At 41.6% G+C, this 18,797-nt stretch overlaps 1 protein-coding gene across 3 annotated transcripts in view; it reads right to left on the reverse strand.

Annotated features, from left to right (window-relative positions):
* LOC114571834 (attractin-like protein 1) overlaps positions 1–18,797 on the reverse strand; it is a 322,321-nt gene that overhangs the window by 21,359 nt on the left and 282,165 nt on the right. For all 3 annotated transcript variants that reach the window (XM_028603035.1, XM_028603034.1, XM_028603036.1), the window contains one exon: positions 2,098–2,212. In XM_028603035.1, coding sequence (XP_028458836.1) covers positions 2,098–2,212 — 115 coding nt within the window. The remainder of the gene's footprint in view (positions 1–2,097; positions 2,213–18,797) is intronic.

The raw sequence follows: 18,797 nt of genomic DNA on the forward strand, positions 1-18,797 counted from the left end.
AACTGAATTGTGGATTTAAATTTTTTTTTTTTTTTTACCATTTCTGTGTCCAGGATTTTTTGAGCGGCATGAAATAGGGCTTAGTTAATTGTTTTCAAATTGAAATCGCGATTTGAAAGAATGCGATTAGCTAATCGTGAAGACCGAAATTAATCGAACGTGTAATAGTAAGCTGAACGTTTGGTGTAACATTTAGTTAACATTTTGTATTCCTCTTTTCATTATTATATTTACTGTTTTTTTTTTTTCAGAAGATAAATCCTAGGAATAATGTGACACGTATCACAGATTGTTTGTCCTATTTTCAGTGGATCTTTCATTTATTTTTTATTGCTTTTTTTATTACTTTATTATTTAAGGTGCAATATGTATGTTGTATGTTACATAATCCCTGCCCTACTGTATAAAAACATTGTTACTACTACATTTAAAGTGTATACCAGCAGTGCTGTTTTGTTCACCACGTGTGGTAGCTAATTTTATATAATTTATCTGTCATTCAGATTTGGCTGGGTGGTTAATAACACATTTTCCTGTAGTGTGACAGATTAGGAAAACACATTTATTCTCGCTTTACCCGGACTTTAAGATAAGGGATAACCCCCACAGAGCTCCTATTTACATATTTATTACTACCTACTACTATTATTATTACTCTGTGTTACCTCCAACTGTGCAATATGTCATTTCTATTCATCCGCACCTTACTCATCTGTATATCTGTGTATATACAGTATACTGTCTGTTTATATAAAGGTGTTTATTGTGTAAATATGTTTGTATTAGTACTATTATTATTATTATAACGAATTCAATTTTTTTCTATTTCTTATAATACTTTCTGTATATTTTTTCTCCTATGTCTATTTAATGTGTATTTGTGTTATTCTGCTGTATGTACATATTTTTATTCATTTTTTTAGCTGCTGTAGCACAGGAATTTCCCCAGTGTGGGATTAATAAAGTCTAATAAAGTAATCTTATCTTATACCATGAGCAGATAACATGGACCACACCTCTGCATTTGTCAGGCATTAAACTGGTACTCACAGATTAAAAGAGCGAAGTCTTTGGAGAGCCCTGACTAAAGATACGACTTACAGGGATTGAACATGTAACCGTTGGCCTTTAAAACATCCTTTTACTCTATTAAGCTGCCTGCTGTGTGACTGCAGACTGTTTTAATGATGACAGCGGCAGGAAACGTCAAGTCAGTTCTGATGACTCCTCCGATGCCATCACAGTTTACTCTGCTTTAGTTTAAACTGCCAGAGCCTGTTTTACATGTGAGCTGAGATGGGAAGCTGCCGCGAGGCACACGGGAAGCACCACTCGCTACATCTGGAGTCTTTTTAGACATTGTCGGCAACTTGTAAAGGGATCACAAATGGCGCGGACTGTGTTTTTGTGAGCCTACAATGACAAAGATGAGAGATTTCATGGATCTGGAGACAGCTGACAGTTTACAACAACAGCAACAATCAAATGAAAATGGTGAAATCACCAGTTGGAGCGTTGATGTCTGTTACACTCAATCATAAAAAGGAACATTAGCCGTGTCTGTTAAGTGTCTTTGACAGGTGGACATAAATACTGTCTGCTGATAGTGGCAAATACTGCAGCTGGTCATCATGCACCTGCCTATTTAAAAAAATATCAGCACAAAGTATGATTGAGGCAGCACTTTTTCCCCCAATGAAAGGAATAATATTCTGCACCACTTTACTGGACAATACATACCAAGCATACAAATAACTGTTAACAGGCCAACATCCAATTAGAAAGAAATCCTCAAATAAGTAGAAAAAAATGGCACCAAATAAGTTCGAAACTATGCTGATGAAAAGAAGAGCATGTACACAGGAGCTTCAGGTATTTTTAGCCAATAAGCCAATGGTGATTAGTTTCCTATATTAGCATCACTGTGTAACCTGTGCAATCATCATTCCCCAAAATTGTCTTCAAAAAAATCTGACAAAAAAAATCTGTCCCCAAAAAACTTTGCTTTTTGAGAAAGATGAATACATTTCATACAAAAAGAAGAGATGCAATACCAGATTCCATATGTCGTCTGTGTGTATGTGTGTAAAATCATACCAGACTGTCCTGGTGGAGGTATTCCAGATGGGACTCTGGGCAGATACAGCAACACCGTCAGAACACCTGCTCTGCTCCCCCAACATGGCTCCATGGCTATGGGCTTCGGAACCGCCTGCACACACACATACACGCACACACACGTACACGCGTACACACGGGATAAACAAATTAGTACACAATAGACAGAACATAAGTAAAAAGATATAGAATTGAATTGAACACCATAAAAAAAGAAAATGAGATATTTTATGCCAGTTTTTGGACCACAGAATGATTATATAGCTTAATTTACCCTTTCAGACAGTGTCACAACAGATGCTGACACCACTAGCATCAGTGTGTGTACGTGAGTTTTATACTCTATGGCTGTGTCTCATTCCGCATACTTCTGTCAGTACACTGCTAATATGCACTGACCACTTGCTCCTGTAGTGCCCACTTTCGATGGTTAGTATTTTCCCAAAATGAATTTTTTATGTTAAAACACTTACCGGAAATGACGAGCGGGATGAACGCAGACATGTGAACGCGATTTTCCAGCCCGCTTTAATTTATGGAAATGAGGAGCGGCCGGCTCGGCTCGCCGCCTCTCAAGATCTGACGAAAATCTTTTAAACTGACCTTTGTCACTCTAAAATGAAGACAGATTCAGCAACGTTATGGCCTATTTCTCGCTTAAAATGTTTTTTTCAGAAACACGGTGAACTATTTTCGTAAAATACGAGATTGTATTACGTCCGAGCCGCCATGACAGTCGGTTTGAAATTCTCGAGCAGCCAGACCCATGTGATGCGTTCGTCCAATCAGCTACCGGTCAAGGGCTCCCTTCCGCTTTGTAGTCAAGATGGCGCACGTTTAGTGCGAGTAGGGTCCATCGTTCCACACTGAACTTTTTGACTGTTTTTAGGGGGTCATCCGGGTACTTTCAGTGCTCTGACTTTTTGCGTTATCTACACTATATACTTAAAACTAAGTGTTTGAAGTGTGCAAGTAAGCGGTTTGAGACACAGCCTGTGTGTGTATAGGAAGGTGCACAATGCTCCTATCAAGCTAATACAGCAGCTAGCCGGTCTATCTGAACAATGTAACACACACCCAGAGCTCATGCTGCCACCTCCCCCCATGATTGAAGCTCCCAGCTGGGGGAAGCAGGCTGGCCGGCAGCCTATGGAGCTCCGCCTGCTGTGCAGCTAACGTAGACAGGTAGGAGATCATCTGTCTCTCTAGTTAAGTGTGCAAATACACATTTGGATATCAGTCGTCCATTCTAATCATGCAGGTTTTTATATCCATTATTATATCTCAACCAAATAAGACACTTAGATCAAGTAACGATTTTACTGAGCCAAACAGTATAAGGGTCTTGTCATTTTCTTATTAACAGTCAAATGGAGCCCAAACTCCCAGTGTTGTAGTTTGTTGTTGTGTTGTAGTACTTTTTTTTTTGCAGATTTACCGACAAAAACAAATAGAACTCGTTATAAAGGTAAACTAGTTTAAATGTATGTTCAACTGGCTTTTATGTTTCCTTATGTGGAACCCTTTAAACAGGTTTATATTGTGCTAAGGGCAGCATGGGATAATATGAATTCAGTAAAAACTGGGACAGTATGGAACTACCGAATATTTGCACAATAACATGCCAACCCTGAACTAGAAATTAAATGAAAAAAAACCCTACTATACTATAATAACCATCCTGCACAGGGCCTGTAGATCTGATTGTATATACTGTGTCTTACTGTCTGTCTAATGATATGTAATGGCTGGGATAGGGTTTCCTTACATCTGAATACACAACAAGGAGAGTCATTGAGTTATCGATCAGGTTTGACCCTTCTGCCACTCTGTACCCCCATAGGTCACAGAGATAGACCTTGTTTATTACTGTGGTCTATGGGACAGTGAGGCGTGCACACACACACACATGCACACACAAACTGCCTCTGTAACTAGAACTTCCTATCAGCAAGCACTCTTTCTCCTGATTGAGATAATACAAAACATTGAGTCTGTTTAGGTTTTTATGGTGAGAGAATGGAGAGAATAAAATGGTACAAATGGTACATATATACATAAAAAAAGATCACAAGCCTCTCCACACATCTGTTCTTCCCTCCTTGCTTTGTTTTACGCATAAGTGTTGACCATCTTCCTGATTGCTTTTTTCCTTTTTCTTTATTATTATTTCCCCTCTCGTCTCTCTCTTCTCATCCTCTTGACTCTGAGTGATGAGAAAATCTGTCAGCTCTCATGACAACTGGAAGCCTACAAATGACATTTGTACTTTGGGAATTTCTTTTTGACAAGACAAATCAGACTGTGACAAACAGTCACACAAGCAGTAACCCTGCTGCTACTGTTACTCTTCACAGATGTCACCAGGGCATACCAACACACAAAAAGCCCAACTATAATGTGTATTTAATTTCTACTGGATTGCCATTGGGTTATTTTAAATTTTTTTTTTTTTTTTTTTAAACACATGGAAGAATATTGAACACACATGTAAACTACTGTATGAACACAGAGGTGCTCATGTCCAACAGTGAAATATTGTGGATGTAATGGGCAGCTCACAGTACAACTCTGTCAAACAGCATACGTATAAAGCAAGTCACTGTGTGGAAAAGACCATATGTGCTCAATAATGGTAAATATAGGTTTAAAACAACCAAATGGCTGTCCAAAAATGAATTACTAAGGGTGACCTTCAATTCTAAATACTCAAAGAATCATGTGTGGGACTGAACCCAACTGTCCAACTTTTTAAAGCTGGGTGGAAAAAAAAGTAATATATAGCAGTATGGTAAGCACCCAGCAGGCATGTATACACAGTAATTAGAGGACATGTCAACACAGTAGGCTCCTGTCAAAGTAGTTATGAACTTAACACAACAGCAGTACTTGGACCACCATGGTACAAACACAGAGAGGACACACACACACACACACACACACACACGTAAACATCCCCTCTGGTGCTAATAAGTTTAAGTGCTGGAGCGTACAGCGTAATTAGAGGCAAGAGAAGAGGCTCCCCTGTTTGTTTAGTGTTTTCAGACTGTCAGGAAATGATGAATTCCTACTAACCCCACACACACACACACACACACACACACACACACACACACACACACACACACACACACACACACACACACACACACACACACACACACACACACACACACACACACACACACACAGCCTCTGTAACTAGAACTTCCTATTAGCAAGCACTCTTTCTCCTGATTGAGATAATACACAGACAAAACAATGACTCATTGTTCTGTTTAGGGTTGTTTTTTTCCGGTGAGAGAATGGAGAGAATAAAATGGGGAAGACGAAAATGATGCAAAATGAATAACAGATGTTTAATGGCACTGAAATCACCAGCATGTTTCCCTGTTATTGTAAAACACACATTTTGACCGTGACATGCACAAATAACCAGGGAGGGGTGGGGGAGAGATGACTGAATATACCCTCATGTGAGGAGGACCCGCAAATATTCTAGAATATTTTATAGGGGCCTACAGAAATGCCTATGTACAGGGTCCGGAATTTGGTGCCACGCCCCTGCAAATAACTGATGTTCCCTTTCTCATTTGCTTCATGGTGAGCACGGTTTCCAAAGCAACAGCACTTTAGTTTATGTGTGTTTAGTTACAATCCACTGGTTCCTTAGATCTACAGTCCACACACACTCACATTACATCCTGTTTACGAGACACTATTTCCTCCAGGAAATGACCAGATAGTTGTGTTAAAGGTCATTAAAATTCACACTTAGGTAAACAGAAAAGATACCTGCAGAGCACGAGTCACGTGACGCTCAAGAATAAATTAAAATTAAATAAATGAACCAAGACAAAAAAAACATGGAAAAGTCAAAAGTAAAACTAAAAGTGAAAAGCACAAAAAAAAGAGGAATACCTGAGGTACAAAACAACTAATATTTCTCTTTTCATTTCCCACTAAATTGACATACTGTATGTGTATCCTTAACGATGAACTAATATGCTAAAAGCATTTCCTACCTCATGAAAACATTTACAAAGACTCATTTAAAGCTCTCAAACTCGCATCGCTGACATCATCTTGCGACCGTGCCCTCCTCTGTTATTGGTGTGTTTGTCACTGTAGCTCTGAGAACAGTGCGGGGGCTCTGCAGCGGTGTGCTGCACTAGTGGCCGCAATCAGAACTGCAGCTCCAAACTCCCCAGGACCAATGTAATACGATGACAAACTATTTCTACTTGGTGAGTTTACAAAACTTGCCATCAGTTACAGCAATGGGCAAATGGTTGTGCACGTGCACACGCACGCACGCACACACACACACACACACACACACACACACACACACACACACACACACACACACACACACAGGACCATGTGATCTTAATGGTTAATAACAGGTTGCTTAGCAAGATGACAAATCTAACAGCAGAGAAGTGTGTGTGTGTGTGTGTGTGTGTGTGTGTGTTCCTGAATCTCTAAATGTTGTTTGTGCCAGTGTGTACTTGTGTAGTGTGTGAGTGTGTGTGTGTAAATGATGAAGCAGAGCCAGGGTGATGTGACGACTGTAAGAGCTTTCCCTGGCTCCTTTCCCAACCTAATCACAGTAAGTGAGAGAGAGAGAAAGAGAAAGCTACAGAGAGAGAGAGAGAGAGAGAGACAGAAAGCGAGCTACAGAGAGAGAGAGAGAGAGAGAGAGAGAGAGAGAGAGACAGAGAGAGAGAGCTACAGAGAGCAGAAGTGACAATTAAGAGAGGTATAAGAGAGAGAGAGGGAGAAATGAACAGAGAAGATAAAAAGAGAGGTGGAGTCCAGGTAGCCATTGAAGTCAATAGTGAAATCCAGCTGAGCTGTCTGTCCAGTATAAAAGCTTTCTCAGCTGACAGCCACTAAGTAAAGCCGAAGAGAACAGAGGTTCTGACCTGACAGTGAGAGGGTCTCTCTCTCTCGCTCTCATTTTATTTATATTTGAAATATCAAGTGCCACTTAAGCCCAGCCCAGACAACAGTTTTTGCTGACTGTGTGCAATGTTGAAATTGGCTACTTGGCATCACTGAGCACTATCAGTCCTTCGTTCTATAAAGAATTATTGGACATAATCCAGAAAGATTGTCTTTTTTTTTTTTAACCATGCAGGTTTCAAGAGGTTTGGTGCCATCTTTGGTGAATACATTATTAATAATAATTATTATTCATTAAGTTGGAGTTAGAATGCATACAGGTATTATTTAGTTTTTCTGTCTGTTCTCTGTCCAGTGTGTACTGTACGTTTGCATACTTTTCTAGTGATCCCTCCTTGTGTCTCTATAATTTCTGTGTTGCAATATTTCCAGGACTGTACCCACTTATGCCTAGCCTGGACGCCAGCCGGACTTAGCCCCACCCACAACATTTGAGGTCGGGAAGTTCGGTCTGGACTTGATCCGTTGGGGAGCAACTATGCTCGAACCAGAGCTGTTTGGACCAATCAGACTGTCAGGGCGGGCTTTATACGTCAATGGGCAGATGATCAACAGTAACGTAACCAACCACGTCACAAAGATGGCTGCCGCTGGAGAACTGATTGGAAAACTGAAATGTGTAGATTCCGCCATCTTGTCTGTTATAGAAGATATCAACAGCGCATTCATTTTGAAAGAGGAACCGAGAACTGCGATCAAGGCATTTGTCCAGTGTTGTGCCTGAACTCGTTCATATTTTGGGCGAACGTGAACTAAACGTACCGTATTACTGCCTGATGAACGTTACTGTGAACTCGTGCATTCTGGTGTCTGTGAACGGCACGCTCTCTCGGTTTAACTTCGTTCAATAGGGGGCCAGATTTCTATAGAGCCTTCCAGGCAAAAACCCGACTAAAACACACTGTAAACAGGCCTCAATATGTAGCTGAAAAAACACCCAATCTGGCAACACCAGCCACCAGTGTCGCACCGCCACATGCGTCATCAAAACAAAAAGCAGTGTGAAGGCGAAGAAGCAGCAAGGAGGCATCGTATGATCATTTAAACCAGTTTTATGACAAGGTCGGTGAGGATGGGAAAAATCTTGTTTGCACATTTCTGGGCAAACTTTGCCCGCCGGCTTTCAAAAAGAAAATCCGTACTTCAGTCCCATCCACAGCAAACCTGAAACGGCACGTTGAACTGATTGGATATGAAGATGAAATCTGACACATAGTTTCAGTGTTAAAACTGTTAAAAATAATTGCTGTCTGTGGTTCTATATGGGCTGTGGCAATAATTTAGAAAAATAATAGCTCGCAGCAACATATGGAAAAAAAGAACTATGAACTAGTTCATTTTTGGATCTGTGAACTTAGTTCAAAATTTTGAACTATGAACTGAACTAGTTCATTTTAAAATTTGTGAACTAATTCATGTAGAAAGTGAACTTTCCAAACACTGCATTTGTCGGTCGGAAAGATGTTTTTGCCGTCCTTCCTACGGGATTCGGCAAAAGTTTAATTTATCAGCTGGCCCCGAAGGGCGTTAAGAACCCATTCCGCTGCTCTGATTGGTTGTAGGTCTATCCAATTGAGTGCAGAGGCATTTTCCTTTCCTGGTTCGGTTGAAACGCCCCATAATCACAGCCCAGTGGAGCGGCATCAGACTCCTATTCTGACTAGTAGGACCACGTCAGGCTACCCATATATGCCTACTTCGTATGAATAAAAGCAAAAATAACCTATTGGTCTTATTAACTAAAACTAAAACCGCAAAGGACTTACCTAGCTTGCATCAATGTTTTATACTGTAGTTCGGCTGCTGACGTCCCGCTTGGATCAGCCGATTGCTAGTCAGCTAGCGAGTAACATCCAGTCCCACTGATACAGACATAAACGAGACGACCTTTGGAACGTGAGAGCTCTTACAGTACTATTTCCCTCATCTCATGTCAACACATCTGCTGCTGCAGCTCCCACCGCCAGAAGCCTCCTTACAGTATGTGCTACTGCACATGTGTACAAACTCAAGGCCCGCGGGCCAAATCCGGCCCCTCGCAGATTATGATCCGGCCCGCATATTAATTCAGGTTCACAATACATTTTGGCCCACCTAGTTTTTGTCGCTATTTCCAACGTTGTTGTCACTTTTTCCAACGTTTTCTTTTCTATGATGGCTGAGGAACTTTTTCCTGACTTCTTTGGGACTTTATGTCGACCAAACTGTAAGTGAGAAGACTATATGACACATGCAATAAGACAGTCAAAGATATTGGACTTTTTTGATTAAATAAAGCATATCATAAACTATATACAGCTTTTTTTTATCTGTTGTTGATTTAATTCCCTCTCCAAACTTCCTCCTCCTTTACTTGACTTTGGTTTTATCATGTCGGTTGTTTTGTATTAAATTTTGTATTGTTGTCTGTCGCGTACATTAAATTTTTTTCAATATGGCGGCAGAGTTCAGACCATCGGCCTTGGTGGTAAAGCACTTTGGGTCAACTTATGTTGTTTTAACTGTGCTACATTAATAAAGATGTCTCTGACTCAATCAGACTTTTCCTGTGAGAGCAGACGGAGTGGGGTAGAGCTGATTGGACAACGCTAACGTCACGGGAGAGGAGCGGCAGCGCCGTTACACAACATGCTCATCTGTGTGCGCAAGTAGCATGAAGTGTGAATTCATAATTGCGTTGGCTCTTTATCGCCAGCGCCCCGTTTACGTCAACGCGCTTTGGTCGTACAGCAGAAACGCGACATCCTCTAAGTGGTGCTTATCCATATCTGAGGTCCCGTGTTTATTGCACAGTAAAAACAAACAGAAAAAGGAAACTCAAAGTCACTTTAAGCCTTCCTTTGAGTCCATTTCTTCTGTCAGTTTTTCTTTCTCCTTTCATTTAACAAAAACAACAAACAGAGAAAAGAGGAAAGAAATCCATTTCAGTAGACGCGAGGTCATTCAACTAAATTGGCAGTCTCACCCCACCGCTTCCTTCCACTCTAGTTTTTCCAGCCACATATCCTCTCCTTTTGTCTCTTGTACCTGCTTCACACAAACAGTTGTTGGAACATTTCGTCCCATTTCTATCCCTTGGATGAACAAAGTGGTCAATTGAGCAGTATTTACAGGTGGGGGGTACTGCTACAGGGCCATGATGGATAAATTGTGTGAGGCCAGAGAAAATTGAGCCATAAGTTTATTTTCCTCTGAATCACTGTTTTTTTTCCCCCTCGTTTTCCTCTGAAGCCGACTCTAACCGGATGTAGCGGCGCAAAATCACAGTCGTGGTAAAGTGCAAATTTATAAACCAACCATCCAAATAAGTGAGTAATTTACTAGTGGACAGCAGGCGAAGGCATGGCAATACGATCTACTCTGAGAAACAGAAACGTGGGGAAGGGACTGTTATGACAATATAATGATATTACAGGAAACTCTTTTTAAAATGCGCTGACTAGTTAAACTATCGAATAAAAAGGTAACTTTAACCCAGGGATTGAGTTTGTATGGGGGGGAAGCATTTAAATTGTGACATTAACTTTATTTAAGCAGCCTGGCACTCTGAGATGCATTGGGCTCCTGCAATTTCATCTTTTCTTTTCATACGGAGTCAATATTTAGTATCCATGAGGGGGATGTGCTTGTCACAGTTAAAAATGTGTCAGTTGAAGCTCTGCCTCATATTTAGACGCGCTAGGTATGGACTCTTGGCGTTGGCTGTGGGTCGGGACCTACGTTTAACTGACATGTGGCACAATAACAGTTAGGTTTAGGAAAAGATGGTGGGTGGGGTTACAAAATGTACATTTCAGTGACAATCAGGACAAGAACGGGACACAAACCCCGGTCTCCTGGGGGAAAGTCCTGTGTTGTTTGACCCATCCACCACCCCAACCAATCTCCGATTTGCGGTCTTTCATACTACTCGCCACCGCTGTTGCTCTTAATACTATGTTAGCTGCTGTTCTGCCCCGGTGCATCCCATACAGACGCTAAAGGGTGGTTTTTGCGTTGGTAACTGATGCTGAGAGACACTGACCAAGCGTCAGTATTGAGAGTTGGGGGTGAGAACGGGTTGTGGACGCCCCATCACTCGCTTGCACGACAGAGCTACTGGCGCTAACCTGACTCCACCAGATGGATCGCTTCGCATTTGCTCGGCATATCCATCTGGGAACTTTCCATTGGAGAACTTTTGGGAAGGGGCGGAAATACTGGTTAGCTGATTGGATGAACCATCTGTCTATCACCTATGTTGGTGATAGACGGGCAAATCAACCAATCAGATTCACGAAGTGTATGAAAATACAACCACAAGCCCGCCCATGTTGCTGCAGGCAAAACATTAGCTCAGCATGCAAACAACATGTCGGTAAAGGATATTTGCCGTTTGTGTAAGGAGAATTTAGGAATAAAAGGAACCATTTCAGGTTCCCGGACCATATTCCAAAAGAAGGATCCAAGAGAAAAAAAGCATTAGCGAGCGGCTAACAGAATTAGGGCTACCGCTGTCTGAAAATACTGGTTAGCTGATTGGATAAACCATCTGTCTATTACCACCTAACCCACCTCAAAACCAACGCTGATTGGCCCGGTTGTTTGGCTAACGCCTCCAAATTTGAACTGATCTGCGAGGGGAAAACTGGAGCTCACGAGATCAGGACGCTCTCACCAGGCTATACTGGCGCCGCCTGGAACCGCCAAATCATGATTCAATCAGAGAATTTTTCATAGCCAGGAAAACATGATATATTTAAAGTGCTCATATTATGCTTTTTGGCATTTCCCCTTTCCTTTATTGTGTTATATATCTTTTTTTGTGCACGTTATAGGTTTACAAAGTGAAAAAGCCCACAGTCCCCCCCCAAAGGGACTTACCATCTCCAACAGAAAACACTGTTCACAAACTGCTCCAAACAGCTCTATTGTAGTCCAGCCTTTACTTCAGAGACAAACGTGGTCACTTTGGAACACACGTTATAATGCTCACCTAGCTGCTAGTACGGCACGCTCAACACAAAGGGTGAAAAGAGGAGCTGCAGCAATGTGCAGTACAACAAAAATATGGTGTTTTTTTTTAAGTAAACCTATTCTGATATAACCTCTAAAATACAATTATGAACCTGAAAATGAGCATAATATGAGCACTTTAACATGGAACTGGAATATGACTCAGCCGAAGCATCAAAAAGCCATGTCAAACATTAACCCAGGATAATTCGACAGCGTGACTGGAGGTCAGAGGATGAATGCACACAGAAATACATGCACAATGACAGTATGATGAAATCACCTCCATCCTCTCCCTCCAAATGCGGCTTCAGATTGTGTCCACTGTTCCCCTCTCCCCTTGTTGTCCCTTAAAATCTTCACTGTCAGGCCTCTCTGCCCATTACTTCCATCACTCTTACTCCCTATCTCCTTCTCCTAATGGCCTTCTCTCTCTGTCTCTCCATTTCGGTCTGTCTCATTTTCTCCTCCTCTCTTTTTGTCGTGAACACTCTCATCCTCTCGAATTGACATTAGCAACACATGGCTGGAACCACTGGACTTTTTTTTTAGACACCCAGGTACCATAACACCACTGTTATAACATATTTCAGTGACTATGTTTCAATGTGAAGCAGATCTGAACTACATGTTGAATTATATTTATGGTAATAATGTTGAAACAGATGTCAGGACATTTGCCTTTTAATCAAATTTACCCTCATTTTAACTAAGACGTCTTACTGGGATACACACATGTACTGTATTTGGATTCAGCTAAGAGTTAAACAGAGCTTTACCCAAATACTATCCAACTACCAGAAAGAAATAAGGCACTACAGCTCGGATATCAGGGCCATCTCTTAAAACGATGCTCGTGCTATCTTTGTTCTTATCAACAAAAGCCTCGGGCACAATCTCAACACGCAGCTGGATCTTTGATACGCTGATTAACTGGATGTTACACTTTTAATACTTCGTTGTTCAGAGATAAGGAACTGTGTAAGGAGGCACCGATATGCAGGTTGGAGTTCTGAAACTAGCATAAAATCTAAATTTGAATCCTTTATCCTGATGAAATTATTGAAACTACTTTGGTTTAGCTTTCTACACTGTGTGCAGAATTATTAGGCAAATGAGTATTTGGCCCATATCATAATTTTTATGCATTTTTTCCAACTCCAAGCTATATAAACTTGAATGCTTATTGGAGTTAAGCATTTCAGGTGATGTGTTTTTGTGTAATGAGGGAGGGTGTGGCTTAAGGACATCAACACCCTATATCAAGGTGTGCATAATTATTAGGCAGCTTCTTCTCCTCAGGCAAAATGGGCAGAAAAAGAGATTTAACTGACTCCGAAAAGTCAAAAATTGTAAAGAGTCTTTCAGAGGGATGCAGCACTCTTGAAATTGCTAAGATATTGGGGCATGATCACAGAACTATCAAACGTTTTGTCGCAAATACTCAAAAGAGTTGCAAGAAACGTTTTGAGAAAAAAGGAGAGAATCAAACGTGAAGCTACCAGGAACCCATTATCCTCCAGTGCTGTCATATTCCAGAACTGCAACCTACCTGGAGTGCCCAGAAGTACAAGGTGTTCAGTGCTCAGAGAAATGGCCAAGGTAAGGAAGGCTGAAATCCGACCACCACTGAACAAGAAACATAAGTTGAAACGTCAAGACTGGGCGAGGAAATATCTGAAGACAGATTTTTCAAAGGTTTTATGGACTGATGAGATGAGAGTGACTCTTGACGGACCAGATGGATGGGCCCGTGGCTGGATCAGTAATGGGCACAGAGCTCCACTGCGACTCAGACGACAGCAAGGTGGAGGTGGGGTGATGGTATGGGCTGGCATTATTAAAGGTCCCATGGCATGAAAATTTCACTTTATGAGGTTTTTTAACATTAATATGAGTTCCCCCAGCCTGTCTATGGTCCCCCAGTGGCTAGAAATGGTGATAGGTGTAAACTGAGCCCTGGGTTTGAGCATAATATGAGCACTGCTCTGCCTTTGAGAAACTGAAAGCTCAGATGAGCCGTTTTGAAATCTGCTTGTTATGAGGTCATAACAAGCAAGGTTACCTCCCCTTTCTCTGCTTTGCCCGCCCAGAGAATTTGGCCAAACCCATGAGAGAGAGAGAAAGAGTTAGAGAGAGAGAGAGAGAGAGAGAGAGAGAGAGAGAGAGAGAGAGATCATGGCTTTCAAACGAGAAAAGTGGCAGTTGGTCAAGGCCACACCCCCACCCTCCACCTTGCCCCTCCCACTCTCCTCCTCAATAGCTTCAGACACAGAAATGGCACATCCTAAGGAAAGCTCATTGTGGGACTGGCTCTAGTGGCTGTAGTTCTGCACCAAAGCTGAATTTCGGGAAAGAGACTTCAGATACAGTATTAGGGGACCACTAAGGTCTATATAAATGCATCCAAAGAGCACCATGTCATGGGACCTTTAAAGATGAGCTAGTTGGACCTTTTCGGGTTGAAAATAGAGTCAAAATGAACTCCCAAACCTACTGCCAGTTTTTAGAAGGTACATTTGTCAAGCAGTGGTACAGGAAAAAGTCTGCATCTTTCAAGAAGACCATGATTTTTATGCAGGACAATGCTCCATCACATGCATCAAAGTACTCCACTGCGTGGCTAGCCAGTAAAGGCCTCAAAGATGACAGAATAATGACTTGGCCCCCTTCCTCACCTGATCTAAACCCTATTGAGAACTTGTGGGCCCTTCTTAAATGGAAGATTTACGCTGAAGGAAAACAGTACAGCTCTCTGAACAGTGTATGGGAGGCTGTGATGGCTGCTGCGGAAAAATTTGATCATCAACAGATCAAGAAACTGACAGACTCCATGAATGGAAGGCTTATAACTGTTATTGAAAAGAAGGGTGGCTATATTGGTCACTGATTTGTTTTTGTTTTTTTCAGAAATGTTTCAATTGAGTTGTTTGTTGAGCATTCTCAATTTAACAGATGAAAATAAACAAGTGAGATGGTAACATTTTCATTTTTAATTTAGCTGCATAATAATTCCGCACACATAGAGTTGCCTAATAATTCTGCACACAGGTTTTCTCATTAGAAAGCCAAAATCTCACTTTTACTTCCTTAAATATTCAGGATTGAGGTTTATTAACATTTTGATTGATTGACTGTGAGCGCTGTAGTTGTTCAATAATAAAATGAATCCTCAAAAATACAACTTGCCTAATGATTCTGTACACAGTGTACATTTGTAAGTAATAAAAGAGATAGAATGAGATATAATCGCTTCTGTTGACTGAGAAGGCCAAAACACAAACGTTTTGTGGACACAATGTTTTATAAAGCCCTTCAAATCAAGTTCTTCCAGTTCTCATTTATGCAACATTTTAGGATTTTATTTTTATTTTTTTAAATTTTTGGCAAAAATCTTTCCTTAATATACAATAAAATAATCATGTATTGTAGGACCCACATTATTCATATACTAGATTCTACAATGAAATCAGTAAAAGCAAAGTTTGTTGACAATGTTGAAGACATTTCCAGGGGAAAACAAACATCTAAGGGTTATTTAAAGCCATGGATGATCACTTATTGCCGCTTTCTCATCCTTCCTGTTGGCATTTCAAGTGGCTTTAAAGTGACACAAAGGGTTGGATGCTAGATTGAGGGGCTTTGAACGCGCTGTAACCCCGGCCGCACTCCCTGTCCAACACATCTCACACGTGGGAACACACACATACACAAGCACTGCGTTGCTCTCTGACCCTAGAGGTGTGGAGAGTCTCCCATGTCGGGCCCTCCTTAGCGGATTAGACGGGCCATGCATGTCCACCCCCGCAGGGCGGAAAATTGTCGCGTCCAATCCTCTCTGCATCCAATAACCCCTTTTTACATTCTCTCTCTCTCTCTCTCTCTCTCTCTCTCTCTGTCTGTATCTGTCACTGTCCTCCACAGGGAGCCTGCTGGATTGAGAGGAAATGTATCAGGGAGCGAGACAGACAGTGTGTGTGTGTGTGTGTGTGTGTGTGTGTGTGTGTGTGTGTGTGTGTGTGTGTGTGTGTGTGCGCGCGCGGGTGTGTGGAGTGCATTTGTCATGCTTATGCATCTGATAATCCACTTTAGGTGAGAGCATGTATTTAAAAACATGAATTTAAGGATGTTTTGCTAGTAAGCATGTTATGACATAAAGTTTGATTTGAAAATTGGATTTAAAAAAAAAAAAAAAAAAAAAAAAAAAAAAAAAGAGTAAAATGGCACTTTAGAAGAAGAGCAGGCTGCTTACACACGATAGCTCTTATTTTGTTTTTCGGCTAGGTTCAAGGCGAGGCAGAGACCGATATGTCAGAGATAGTCTATCTGTTGGGCATCCAGGGAAAAAATTATTCACACTTATTTTAGCAATGAAGACGTCCTAATTAAAATGACGGGCCAGGTACGTTGATAGTGTGAATGTTTACACTGAATGTCTCCAGAGAGCAGCAAACGGCCATCGTAGCTACTTAGCATTGCCTTAGAAAAAAGCACAAAACAAGTCTAAATCTGTTAACTCTAATTAATCACGTGACAATTGTGAGAAACCTGAAATGCTCCTCTCATGTTTAAGTTGTCGGTCAGCTGGGGTAGGCACTGCTAAAGGCAGGGCTCTGCAATGAATCAAATTTTAATTGCGATTACGATTTCCGCTCCTAATGATCACAAAAAACAGAGCAATCGAGAAAAACGATAATATTTTTTATTTATTATGGTGTTCTGAATGAAGATGTTCAAATGGGAAAAGAATCAAGGGGAATATCACAGATGATGGTTTTTTCACCTTGGATTTGTTTAACTTTCACTGTATTTTAAGTTCAATAAACATCTTTTCAAAAGTCAATGAGTAATTGTGTTAAATAATCGTGATTTTAGTATTGACCAAAATAATCATAATGATTTTTTCCATAAGAAAAGGGGGGGGACATGCAAACTCCACACAGAAAGGCCCCGGAACGACCTGGATTCGAACCTAGAATCTTCTTGCTGTGAGGCCACAGTGCTAACCATTGGGCCACCATTGGGCTGCACAGAAAGCATTTGCTCCCAGGCTCACCCCCTCTCTGTCAATGCCCAAAAAAAAACAGGTGCACAGGTGAGGCAAACAAATAGATTATCACTTCCGCTCAAACCGCGATGAAAACGCCCACCACCTAAAATATCAGTGCACAACATAATAACCAACAAACGAATGAGACCATTAACAACATACAATATGTGGCTCCTACACCACCAATTGAGAAACGCCGCATACGGCTCCCGACCTCTGACCTTTAGAGCGACAGAGGGAACATGTGTCGCTGCGCTGTTCCCTCCTTGAGAGGGAAGCTGTTTCCTTTGAATAAAACAAGTGGAAAAAGTGCAGTTTGCCATTTCTATCTGGATTCAGCTCACAGCCTGGGGAGAGGGAGACGGAGGGAGCAGGCGGACATGTTTGAGGTATTTCTAAGAAAACAGAAAATCCCTTCCAGCTCTGAGAGTGAGAGCAGATTTTCCGGCACAAAGTGGTATCTTTATCCCGATCATCAGAGAGATCCAACAGGAGATATGGTGAGCCTCGTCCCTTCTCTCCCCCTCCCTTCTTCTTCTCTACTCCCCCATAAAAGCTGTGCGTCATGTCTCATAAGCAGTTTTTTGTCACCTACAACTGGTAAACCAAAAAGGGCCTTGCACGGCGGACACTCTGTTGTCTCCGTGACAAGCTTCTGCAGGCTGTCCTCCAGCATCATCCTGACAACTTCTACATTCAAAATGCATGAATGCAGAGACACAGAGTGGTTCAGATGACGAAAAGAGAGGAGGGGAAAGGAAACAAGAAGAGAAAATGATGAGGAAAGAGGAGATGAAAGTATAACTGAGAGGAGAGGAAATAATAAGAAGAGAGGAGATGAGAGGAAACAGCAACAAGCAAAGAAGAGGGGTAATAAGACGAGAGAAGAGGATTTGAGGAAATTAAAGGAAAAGAAAGTAGAGGAGGGGAGGGTAGAAGAGAGGAAACAAGAAGAGGAGATGAGATATGGAGAAGAGAGGAGGTGGGAGGAAACAAGAAAAGAAGAGAGGTGATGAGAGGATAGAAGAGGACATAGAGGAGATAAGAGAAAAAGAAAGTAGAGGAGAAGAGAGGAAATCATTAGAGGAGAGGAAAGGAGACAAAACTGAATCAGAGAAAACAAGGATAAGAGTGAAAAAGAAGGCGAGGAGACAAGGACATAAAAGGAAATGAGTAGGTATGATGAAACAAGCAGACACGAGTACACAAGGAGGACAGAAAACAAGCAGAGGTAAAGAGAGGGGATGAAGGCAAGACAGGAGGACACAGGACAAGAAGAGAGTGGACAAGCAGAGGACAGGAGAGAGGAAGAGGAGAGGAAACAAGGAGATACAAACAGAGAGAGGAAAGAAGACAAGGCAATAAAAGGAGAGGGCAGGAAGCGGGGAGAGGAAAAGACAAGGGAAGAAAGGAGAAGAGTAAAAGTTTTTTTTTTTTTAAAAGAGCGATAAAAGAGGAAACACAAGCAAAGAGGGGAGGAGGAGGAGGAGGAGGAGAGGAGGAGAAAAGGGGGGAAGGGGAACCAAACAGGAGTGTAGTGGGGTGGAGGGCAGGGGAAGGAGAGATGAAGCGACAGAGGCGAGGGAGAGAGAAGATGACAGGAGATGAAATGAGGAATGATATTCTTTTAACCCCACACACGCACGCACACTCACACTCTCTC

The sequence above is a fragment of the Perca flavescens genome, chromosome 17 (assembly GCF_004354835.1).
Source record: "Perca flavescens isolate YP-PL-M2 chromosome 17, PFLA_1.0, whole genome shotgun sequence".
Classification (NCBI taxonomy): domain Eukaryota; kingdom Metazoa; phylum Chordata; class Actinopteri; order Perciformes; family Percidae; genus Perca; species Perca flavescens.